The sequence below is a fragment of the Ipomoea nil genome, unplaced genomic scaffold (genome assembly GCF_001879475.1).
Source record: "Ipomoea nil cultivar Tokyo-kokei standard unplaced genomic scaffold, Asagao_1.1 scaffold0865, whole genome shotgun sequence".
In the NCBI taxonomy this organism is placed as follows: Eukaryota; Viridiplantae; Streptophyta; class Magnoliopsida; order Solanales; family Convolvulaceae; genus Ipomoea; species Ipomoea nil.
Genome location: NW_017617293.1, coordinates 356893 through 369072, shown reverse-complemented (window position 1 = coordinate 369072; position 12180 = coordinate 356893). Strand labels below are relative to the sequence as shown.

General features: G+C 38.4%; 1 protein-coding gene across 1 annotated transcript; it reads left to right on the top strand.

Annotated features, from left to right (window-relative positions):
- Positions 1 to 730: 730 nt before the first annotated feature.
- On the top strand, positions 731 to 6927 carry LOC109178653 (ankyrin repeat-containing protein ITN1-like). Its single transcript, XM_019328191.1, has 4 exons — positions 731 to 1020; positions 3913 to 4492; positions 5479 to 5922; positions 6322 to 6927. The coding sequence occupies exons 1-4, from the start codon at positions 731 to 733 to the stop codon at positions 6925 to 6927; spliced, it is 1920 nt and encodes a 639-aa protein (XP_019183736.1).
- Positions 6928 to 12180: the final 5253 nt, after the last annotated feature.

Below are 12180 nucleotides of genomic sequence, written 5' to 3'. Positions count from 1 at the left end.
ACCACGAAGACGACGATGTCACGGTGCCACGATGTCGTCGTATCTCTCCATATGATCTCTCTCCTAGTGATAACCCGGATATGCTTCTAACCCAAGTTGTTTTGAAGGGAGATAATTACGATGAGTGTAAAACCCCTGATTTTTAAAACATTTTTAAAGCTTAATTTCTCTCTAGCGAAATTTCTCTTTAGCGCTTGGTTTTTTGAGCGATACCGAAAAAAAAAACGTGTCCTTTTCCCTGCAATCACTGGTGTTCTAGGGCGTTTCTGATTAGAATTCTAGTCTCCCTAGGAGCGCTGCCGTGAATTGATACGCAGAAGATAGGTGCGCCCGTCGTTCCTCCCACGCGGCTTGCCTCATGAGCGGCAGGCTGCCGGACGCTGTCGTCAATCAGGCTCGACAGCTCTCGGCAGCGCTGCGACAAGAGGGGTATGGCCTCTCCCCAACGGCAGTCAAGTGTCTTCAGGCTGGAGATTCGCTTCCACGCTCCGCGTTTATAAAAATTGATAAAAAAAAAAAAACGTGATCGCCCAGCCACGATACGTGTTGGGACGGCTAGGGCCGCCATGCCAGGAGCGTGTGATGATGGGGGGTGTCTAGGAAGCCCGGTCCGCATCATTCGGCGGCACATGCGATATCCCAGCCCGTCTAGATCGCTGAAGCGAAGGTTGGCGCTGATGCGGTGCCTATTTCATCGAACGCTATCCCTCTGCCCCAGGTTTCTGCCGAGATGATAGCCGGCGAGGGTGGGGAGTTAGCGCCTTCGGTTGGCGCTGAAGCTGGAGGATCTGCTGCTGAGACCCCGACACAAAAAATCGGGCAGCCGACGACCGCGCCACCTCTGAAGACCACCCACACGGCCACAGACAAGCAAGCTGGCCAAGGTCCAACAACGGCCGGGCGGGAATCACTTGTGGCAGCCATGGCCAAGCTGGCCATGGTCGGAGGTGACCTGGAGGCTGCAAAGTGTCTCATAAAGCCGGAAGACCTTTTGGACCTTCTACGTGCTGATCACAAAGGGTTGGTTGCGATCAACTCCCCTCGTACCACGGTACTGAGGTAGGGTGCTGCGGGGGCCGTGTTAGTGCTATAAGCATTAACCCTCATGTTCGGGGCATGCGATTGGTCCCGTGGCGCCATCAACGATTATGTGATATGAATGATGATTGAATGATGATGTGTTTGAATTGAAAAGTGTTCTGTGACCTTAGATGCGTATTCCTTATGATGTTATCTCTACTTAACTGTTTATCATTGTTTGATGTGCTTGTCCCTACTTGCTGAGTCTATTCCCGGTTTTAAAACTAGTGTCTCTTAAGTATATATCTTCCTGCTTCAAAATGATTTTCGTATATCTATATATATCTATCTATAATGTATTTCAACGCGTTGGAGTGGGTTACCGACATCATTCGCTGAACAGATATATTTGGCTTTCAGGCACAACTGATTAGTTCCCAGAGCGCGCTAGAAGAGCTTGGAGTAGATAGATAGTTTTCCTTTTTGGCCTGCGTGCCTCAATGATGTATCGAGGATAATTAGTTAGTTTAGCCTGTGCATCTGAGTTCTTCAGCTCAGATGTGGCATAGCACCCCGCACCCTTATGTTTAATAATACTTTATTTTGGGATTTACTGAGAATTTACCTTTATTATATAAGTTTTAAAAGTTTCAAAATTTCGGGGTGTTACACTTCTTGTGAGTCGTTGTTCTTCCTTGTAGTCTTGGGATGTGTTCCAGTGTTCTTGTTTAGAGTGTTTGAGTCTTGTGTTGACTACTTCTCTTGGTTTTGAACTTATATATATGTATTCCGTTTCGAAAATGGCTTTACAAACGTATATCTTATCTATGTATGATATTTCACATGTATTGGTGGGTTACCAGCATTATTCGCTGACCGGGCGTCGTCCCATGTTTTATGTGTTTCTTTCAAGGATGTTTAGACGAGTGCGCGGTTTAGTGCCAGCTAGTGTAGCTCCTCCCTTATGTTTTGTGGCCTGTGAGCCAATTTAGACTTAGTACTTTGTGATGTTGTTTTTAGATATTGAACAATGTAGATGTTAGCCTGTGCGTTCACCCCTGGGTGAGCGTGGCATAGCACCCCTTTACTTCCAGTTTATATATTTCTCTTTTAGTCTTCCGCTGTGTTTGATGTTTGGGTTTAGATATCTGCATGTTTAAGGCTTTAAATACCATAGAAATTCGGGGGTGTTACAAACGAACCCCGAAATCCTGAAGATTATGCCTTGAAGGCTTATGGTTATACTCTTTTTCCCTTAACTAAGTTTTTCCCACAGGATTTTCTTAAGTTAAGGTTTTTAATGAGGCAACCAATACAATATATGATTTTTACAAATATTATGTACTCTTTTCTTCAACTAGGTTTTTCCCACGTAGTTTTCCTAGTAAAGTTTTTAATGAGGCATTAATATATTCAAATATTCTATCCATATACCTTGTACTTGTTTAGGTTTTTTTCCATAGGGTTTTCCTAACAAGTTTGCAAGTTTCTTTTTCTAATGAGGCAAGATCATGGTCAAATAATGTCCACGGGGGAGTGTTATAAATATTTATTGTGGTCATTATTTGTATTGATTATGTAACGAATAGTGATTAATGACTACATTATGTCTTCCGTTACATTTGTATATTATATATATGTATTGTGGTTGTATGCTATGTAAGACATGAATAAGAAAGAGCTTCCTTGTCTCTCCACTCTCTTTGTACTTATTTTTATGTGTATTCTGATCTACAACTTTGAGTATATCACTGCAAGTTCACGGGTTAGGAGTTGATAGGCTAACGGGTATAATTATATGTAACATCAACAACCAATTGTAGGATTTTAGAAAATAATTCTCATATTAATGAAATTGTTGAGATGTGGATAACCGGTGAAAATCATTATTTAAAGATTCATCATTTTGCATTGCAGGAACTCCCCACATTACTCTCTCAGCTCCTTTCTTCTTTTTCCTCCACCTCAAAGTTGACCCAAAAAAAACTCTAAAAAAAAACTTCTGATGGTGATGTTCTTAGCTTATGGATTCTTTGTTATTTTGAAGATGCTTTTTATTTTATATTTTCCAAAAAAAAAAAAAAAAATTGGAGTCAAAATTCTAATTTGAATTACACATCTACACACAATAAAATTCTAAATCATGCTTTAAAAATTTATTCCGACACCCTACTCACTTTTGCTTGTACAAGACAAACAATTATTTTCTAAAAATCTAACAAGCAATGGTTTACTTAAAGAATTTTGATCCTAACAACCATGGAAATCATTATTTAATAATTGATAGATCAGTGTGAAAATGGACCCATGAATAATTGATAGATCACTTCTTAAACTATTCGTATACTACAAGTTGTAGTATTTTAACGGATAATTATTTTGTTATATTAATGACCACATTGTCTCAACAACCAATTGTATTATTTTAGGGAATAATTCACATATTAATAAATTGTTGACATGTGAATAGCGGGTGAAAATCATTATTTAAACAGTCACTTCCAACATTGACCAGCATCTATCTTTTTTTTTTTGGGTTGCTTAAAGGTATCCCTTCCGCCACAAGACTAATCCTTCGTCCCAACGGTCAGCACACTAAGTGGTTGGGGACTAACCAAATGGACCAACATCATATCTTAATGTCACTAAAACAAATTTTGCTAATTATTTAATTACTCAACAATCAAAACATTAATATTAAAAATATAATTTACAAAAAAAAAAAAAAAAAAAAAAAAAGAGACGCCACCCACTCTATACTACCCTCTAAATACTTAATATAAACTGAATCAAAACTTCCATTGTAACAACAATCTTAAAAATTCCAAGCTTTCCTCTCTCCTCTATGAATTTCTATACACTCTGTCAACATCACCTGTTAACTTGCTACAGTGGTGAAATGGAAACCGCTATGAGAATGGATGGGATGAGGCTGGCTTTATACAATGCAGCATTGGAGGGTAAACCTCAAGATTATTATAAGGTTCTACAGCAGACCACGACAGCTATGAAAGACGATGGCATTCAGGTGATGCCAAATGGGAATACTGTGCTTCATGTTGCAGCGCTCCACGGCCGACAACATCTTGTGGAAAAGGTACTAGAAGGGAAAGACCACACAACCTCCTCGTCTTTGTTATTTGCCCAGAATAAGAAAAATCAAACTGCATTACATTGTGCTGCGGAGAATGGCTATGTCGACATAGTCTCTATGCTCATCCAGAAGTCCAACGATGTGGAATCTGGGACTGGAGCAGCGGCGAGGAGGATGATACAAATGACAGATAATGTCACGGACACGGCCTTACACAAGGCCGTGCGAATGGGGCATTTGGACGTGGTCAAATTATTGGCTGAAAAGGATACTGAATTTAAATATCCTGTCAATAATGCTGGGGAGACACCCATTTACATAGCAGCAAAATCACAATTGCCTGACTGTCTGGAGAATTGGAGAAACTCCTCCAAATATGTAAACATCCTACTTATGAGGGGCGTTGGGTCAAAATGCACTTCATGCATCAGTATTATTTGGATCTACAGGTAAATTTCTATTACATGTACTCCATATGTTACTCACTAACTTTTTACTCTATAATGTAACAATTGATGATTAGTTATTTTCATCATGTGGGTTCCAATGAAAATGGCAACGTCACAATTTTGTGAGAGTGAGTAAAGTTGACAGTTGGAGTAGTATTTTCCCTACAGGCTAGGTATTATCTACACTAGTATTACTCAATTGTTATATCATGGACTAATGTTCATATTACATTGTGAACCTGGTCCAAAAATCATGTGTATACAATTAATATATTATGTACCTACAGTTAACAATTTTTGCACCTTAAAACAAATCAATGTTGAAAAAATCGTTAGGCGCCTGAGGACCGTCTAGGGCGTCTAGACCGCCTAGGCCGCCTAGGAGGCCGGACGCCCAGCGCCTAGGCGCCAATTAATCGGTGCCTAGGCGCGATTTTTGTAACATTGAAACAAATGGAAGACACATAATATGGTAATGACAATCACATAATATGATAAGTACAAACACATAAATTGTTAACTTCAAGTAGAAAATATGTTAACTGCAAACACATCAGATGTTGGTTAACATGTTATGTGTCTGTAGTTAACATATTTATGTACCCGCAGTTAACAATTTATATGTCTGTAGTTATCATGTGTGTAATTGAAATTAATTTGTTTACATATATAGAAACAATTAACTGCAGGTACAAAATATGAAAGTTATTTTTGAAGTAGGGTCCACAATACAAGATAGACCATTATTTTAGTTGTAATTTTATAAGGTGGACCACGGTCTATGATATACAGAACCTAACATTATTCTTGATTTTTGTTTGCCACACCTCATGCATACACAAATTTGTATATATTATATATATTATATTATATTACTTGTTGTATATTTCAGAATGCGCAGAATTACTATTGAAGAGGGAGATTTCTCTGTGCGAGATGACTGATGATTCAGGTTGGACGGCACTGCACTACGGCATAAAAAAACTCAATTCAAGAACTGTCCGTATGATTCTCGCTCAAAATAAGTCTGCAGCTTACATTTCGGTAGGCAAAGGTGATGAATGGACGACAGCATTTCATTTAGCAGCAATGCATGGAGACGTTACCAGGATGGAATACATATCAAATAGCTGCCCAGATAGTTGGATGATGGTTAATAGCAAATGCCAAAATGTCCTTCACAAAACCGTACTAGAACATAAATTGAATGTGGTAAAATATGTTCTGAAGCATCCCCAAGCCAACAGCCTTATTGAAGGGAAAGATGAGGATGGGAACACACCGTTTGACTTGCTTTCCGTTTCTAGTTGCAACCCTTTGAAACGTTTTGCTATGCAGTGTCTTATGTGGAAGCAGTTGGTCTTTAATAAACAACAACACCAAACTCTATTTGCCAAGACTGCCTTGGAAAACAGAAAGTGGGCATTTTCTAAGTATTCCTTAGTAAGTATACTTTACTACCATATTATTTTATGTCATATTTAATTCAAATTACCATCATAGTGTTTGACTGTTGTACGGGGTCTAAAAGGCCAAGTCCAGCGCCACCAGGTGGCTGAGATTGTTGACGGAAGTCTGAAGTACTAAGTCAAGCACACTGCCCTGAAACTTGAAACTAGGCTAAGTCCGACACCAGGTGAATGGTCGTAGGCCTAATTAGAGAGCCAAAGTTCAGTACCCATAATCGTAATACAGCGTATATGAAAGTAAAATAAACTAATTAAAGCATATTATATTCTATGAATTACTTCGCCACAGGGCTGGAAACTTGTTAGGAAGGGTGGTAAAACTGGTGGCAGAGGCCGAGGTTATCTCACAGAAAAACCAAAAGTTGATGATGAGAAGAAAATTAAAGATGCAGAAGAAGCAAAGGAGGATATTAAACTTATGCTAGAAACAAGTAAAGCAAACATAATCGTGTCTACATTGTTATTAACGGTAACCTTTGCGGCCGGTTTTGCAGTCCCAGGAGGATTCGACAGCAATTCTGGGAAAACACAAGGAATGCCAATACTGGCACAGAATACAGCATTTAAGATATTTGTTATTGCGAATGCTATTTCTTTCATTTTCTCTATTTCGTCGATATGGAACCATAATATGTTGGTTGCAGAAGCCTCATCATCTGCCCCAAACTACATCACTGTCAAGGAACTTTATGGTCTTAGTGGGTGCATGATCTATGGCGCTACCTTGGCTGCAATCATGGCATTCTGCAGTGGGATGTACGCCATCTTAGCAACTTTACGTACTGTCTCCTATATTGTTGTAGGCTTAGGCGGGTGGAGCTATATCGTCATCATTCTTATCAGAGTTAGAGCTTACACCCCGGATCCGTACCCAAAAAAAAAGAAAGAAAATTAACTAGCTAGCTTTTACTCCTCTTAGTACCAACTTTCAGTTTTTTTTTTTTTTTTTCCTCCTTTCTCAATAAGTGTGTTTTGATTGTTAATTTGTTTGTTAGATTAGATAAGAGAGTATGTAAAATACTATGCATTGGAGCAATTGTTGTATCACAGTCCAGGGTTCATAATCGTCTGAAAATTATATCTTTGCAGTTGCATATTCTACCTGGCCTGCAGTTAATTAAGAGCTTATATGTCCTACAAACAATGTTAATGTCAGTCTACAGACACATAATATAGTAACAACATAATATGTGTCATTAGTTACAATGTTATGTATATTGTAGTTTATTTATAGGCACATAAACCGTTAACTGCACATACAAAATACGTTAACTAGAGACATATAATTTGAAGGTTATTTTGGACCAGGATCCACAATACAAAAAAAACCTAGACCATGGTATATTTTACATTATTGTTCAATTCTTATACCATGGACCAAGGTTCATATTGCATTGTGAACATGATCCAAAAATTATGTGTATGCCGTTAACATATTCTGTACATGGAGTTAACAATTGTTGCACATGTTAAAAGATTGAAGGCATATAACATGGTAATTATAAACACTTAACATGATAAATACAGACACATAATAAATTGTTAATTACATGTACAAAATATGTTAACTGCAAATATAAGATATTGGTTAACATTTTATGTGTCTGCAATTAACATATTATGTGCATAGCAGTTAATAGTTTATGTTTATGTAGTTATCGTGCTGTCTATGTAATTACCATGTGATTTGCCTTCAATTTGTTTACATGTATAGAAATGGATAACTGCAGTTACAGAATCTGAATGTTATTTTTGAACCATGGTCCACAATAGAAGGTAGACCTTGGTGCATGGTACTCGTATAATTTGTCAATATTACTTTACATGAGTCGATTCTATATTTTTGTTCTAAATTTATAGGCGGTAGTCCACTTTTAGTATTTCTTTGCAATGGATCTTATAAGCTTAGAATTAAACTGGGGTAATTAGGATTCATTTGTCTATAGTACAGTGAGGCCGAGTGGGTTGTCTCCTACAAAAAATCTGGATCGGAGTGAAAAAGGTCTAGAGGTTTGGAGGTCTCATCCGATGGGAGATGTTTTTTTATCCTCTCTGTTTTGTTCATCTGTTCTTTTATATTTAATTATTCTGTTGTTTTTCTATTTTTTTAGTTTTTCCATGTACCTTATGTCTTTCTTTCTTTGTAGTTTGTACTGTGTATGTTCTCTGTTCTGAGTTTGCATTTTCACGAGTATTATTTATTATGAAATAAAATCTCTATTCAAGACATGAATCAAGTTCACTTTTTTACATTTTTTTTATTAATCCTTTATAAAAAGGATAATTAAGAAATTAAGAAATAGAAAATAATAAATTATTTCATATTCATGAAACGAAGAAATGGTTTTATGAATGGATATTTAGGCTTGATTTTTTGAAGAGGTTCAATATTTCAATTTGCAAAAGAGACTTGCATTTTGATTCATGAGTATAATATTTCAATGCATAACAGCATAACCCAACTATATAATCCCAACATATAGATCTACTTCTGTATGAAAAGAACTTAACAATTACACAAGATAAACTCCAAATACAAACCACATAACTATAAACAAACATCAAAATAAAGTGGTTCCACGACGTCCAAAAGCTCAATAAAGGCACTGGATAGCGAGGGGGTGTAAATATTAAATTCATAATGTGGAATGGACAGAGGTTTTGCTTGGGATAATTTTGGGAGGAGATTTCCCAAAGGAATTGGGTGGAGGTTTGCTTAAGGGACTTGGATGGAGATTTGCCTAAGGGACTTCGGTGGAGGTTTGCCTAAGGGACTTGGGTGGAGATTTGCCTAAGGGACTTGGGAGGAGGTTTCCTAAGGGGCTAGATTTGCTTTGGGGAAATTTGCAGGAGAAGTTTTTCTTGCATACAAGTTCTAGGCATTTAATATTATATTAAATGCTTAAGAATTCTCTAGACCTTCCTGGTGTTATAAATAGGCAGCATCCTTCATCAGATTATCCCATCCCATTCTTTCTCATCTCATACGAAATATACAGAGAGTATAGCAAAATTCTGTAGAGAAAAATAGAGAGTTATATTTGTAATTCCTATTGTTTTATCCTTTTGCCAATACAGAAAAAATTCTTCTTCAATTTTCTTTGCTCTGTGTATGATTTATTTTAAATCTTACACTAGAATTTATTCTCAATATTTCCGGTTCAAGTTGCTATTATAAATTTGGTGTTGTGAACCAGTTTCGATCCTAACAAGTGGTATCAGAGCCTCAGGTTGGTTCATAGATATATCTTTTTGTATTGTTTATGTTAGAATAAATACTGGTAAATTCTCAAGGCCGGTATTATTCTATTATACAATACTATTTAGATATATTGTTAAGGATTTGAATCAAGAACACCACTTACAATGGTGGCCAAGTACGAGATTGAAAAGTTCAAAGGGAACAATTTCTCTTTGTGGAAAATGAGAATGAAAGCAGTTCTCAGGATAGATAACTGCGTAGCAGCAATTGAAGAAAGACCGGCCGATTTCACTAACGATGCGAAGTGGACAGAAATGGATAGCAACGCTATTGCCAATCTGCACTTAGCACTTGCTGATGAAGTTTTGTCAAGTGTGGTGGAAAAAGGTACGGCAAAAGAGGTATGGGATACTCTCGTAAATTTGTATGAGGCCAAATCACTGCACAACAAGATCTTCTTGAAGAGAAAATTATACACTCTTCGGATGATGGAGACATCCTCAGTAACTGAGCACATCAACACTCTCAACACTCTATTTTCACAACTCTCGGCTTTGAGTTATAAAATAGAAGTGACTGAATGTGCTGAAATCTTGCTCCAAAGTCTACCGGATTCATATGATCAACTCATTATCAATTTGGTCAACAACAAGGAGGTACTTGTCTTCGATGGTATTGCAGCTGCGGTTCTTGAAGAGGAAAGTCGACGCAAAAACAAAGAAGACAAAGTTGGAATTTCACAACAATCTCAAGCGTTGACAGTGATGAGAGGAAGATCAATGGAGTCTGGCTCTAGTGGGAGTCACAACCGAGGTAGATCAAAGTCAAGGGGCAAGAAGAATGTCAAGTGTTTTCACTGTGGCAAAAAGTGGCACTACAAGAATGAGTGTTGGCAACTCAAGAAGGATGAGACCAAAGGCAAAAATCCCGAGACATCAAATGCTCAGGGATGTGTTGTGAGTACATCGGATGAATGCGAAGTTTTATTTGGTGAAGCAGCAACAATTGTTGAAGGCAGGAAAAGTCTAGCTGATGTTTGGCTAATGGACTCGGGAGCAACATGGCATATGACCTCACGGAAAGAATGGTTTCATGAATATGAACCTGTCTCTGGAGGATCTGTGTTCATGGGAGACGACCATGCCTTAGAGATTGCTGGCTTAGGTACTATTAAACTAAAAATGTTTGATGGTACGGTTCGCACTATCCAAGAGGTACGACATGTGAAGGGCCTGAAGAAAAATCTATTGTCTCTAGGACAATTAGATAGCCGTGAATGTAAAATTCACATTCAGGATGGGATCATCAAAGTAATCAAGGGCGCGCTTGTTGTGATGAAAGCTGAGAAGATAGCAGCCAATCTATACATGCTTAAAGGAGAAACACAACTACAAGGAGAAGCAGCCGTTGCAGCAGACAATCTTATAGAGGAATCAACGATGATGTGGCATCAGAAACTTGGCCACATGTCGGAACGAGGTCTAAAGATTCTTGCTGATCAACATCTTCTTCCGGGGCTAACAAAGGTATCATTACCCTTTTGTGAGCATTGTGTTACAAGTAAGCAGCATAGATTGAAGTTCGAGAGCTCTAAAGCAAGGAGCAAGGCTATCTTGGAGCTGATCCACTCTGATGTTTGGCAAGCACCAGTTATATCCCTGGGAGGTGCAAAATATTTTGTATCCTTCATCGACGACTACTCGAGGAGATGTTGGGTGTATCCAATCAAACAGAAGGCGGATGTATTTGAAGTTTTCAAATTCTTCAAAGCGTGTGTGGAACTTGAATCCGAGAAACGGATCAAGTGTTTGAGGTCGGACAATGGAGGAGAATATACTAGTGATGAATTTGGTAAATTCTGTTTGCAAGAAGGTATCAAACGACAGTTCACGGTGGCGTATACTCCACAACAAAATGGAGTGGCAGAGCGGATGAACAGAACCTTGTTGGAAAGAACAAGAGCAATGTTGAGGACTGAAAATTTGGCAAATTCATTTTGGGCTGAAGTAGTCAAGACCGCCTGTTATGTGATCAATCGGTCACCATCAACCGCAATTGATCTGAAAACGCCAATGGAGATGTGGACGGGTAAGCCATCTAGTTATTCTCACTTACATACATTTGGGAGTCCGGCATATGTGATATACAACGCCCAAGAAACATCAAAACTTGATCCAAAATCAAGAAGATGTGTTTTCTTGGGGTATGCTGATGGAGTGAAGGGATATCGCCTGTGGGATCCCACTACCCACAAGGTTATCATCAGCAGGGATGTTCTATTTGTAGAAGACAGGGTATAAGAAAGGGAAAGCACTGGGAAGGAGAAACCAATGACAATTACAGTACAAGTTGAGGGAAGGAAGGAAGAAGAAATTCTAGTTTCCCCTGAGTGTGCTGTGTATGACTTGTATCTTGAGCAGTTGGATGTGAAAACTGCATCACTACATGGAGAACTTGAAGAAGAAATTTGTATGCTCCAACCGGGAGGTTTTGAAGAGAGAAAAGGGAACTTGGTTTGCAGGTTGACCAAATCTCTATACGGTCTCAAACAGGCGCCGAGATGTTGGTATAAGAGATTTGATTCATTCATTCTGAGCCTTGTATACAACAGGTTTAATTCCGATCCTTGCGCGTATTGCAAGAGATTTGATGATAATCAGTTTATCATCTTGCTGTTGTATGTTGACGACATGTTGGTAGTAGGCCCCAACAATGATCGTATCACGGAGATGAAGGCTCAACTGGCTAGGGAATTTGAAATGAAGGACTTGGGACCAGCAAACAAGATTCTAGGGATGCAAATTCACCGAGACAGAAATAATAGGAAGATTTGGCTTTCTCAGCAGAATTATCTGAAGAAAATCTTGCGGCGCTTCAACATGCAAGATTGTAAGCCAATTTCTACCCCTCATTCTATTAATTTCAAGTTATCCTCAAGTATGAGTC

Excerpts from the sequence above, each read along its gene's own strand:
- LOC109178653 (XM_019328191.1), top strand. The coding sequence starts at position 731 with ATGATAGCCGGCGAGGGTGGGGAGTTAGCGCCTTCGGTTGGCGCTGAA. Across the intron at positions 4,493-5,478 it reads GGAGAAACTCCTCCAAATAT|AGGGAGATTTCTCTGTGCGA; the intron begins GTAAACATCCTA and ends TTACTATTGAAG. Across the intron at positions 5,923-6,321 it reads GTCTTATGTGGAAGCAGTTG|GGCTGGAAACTTGTTAGGAA; the intron begins GTCTTTAATAAA and ends ACTTCGCCACAG.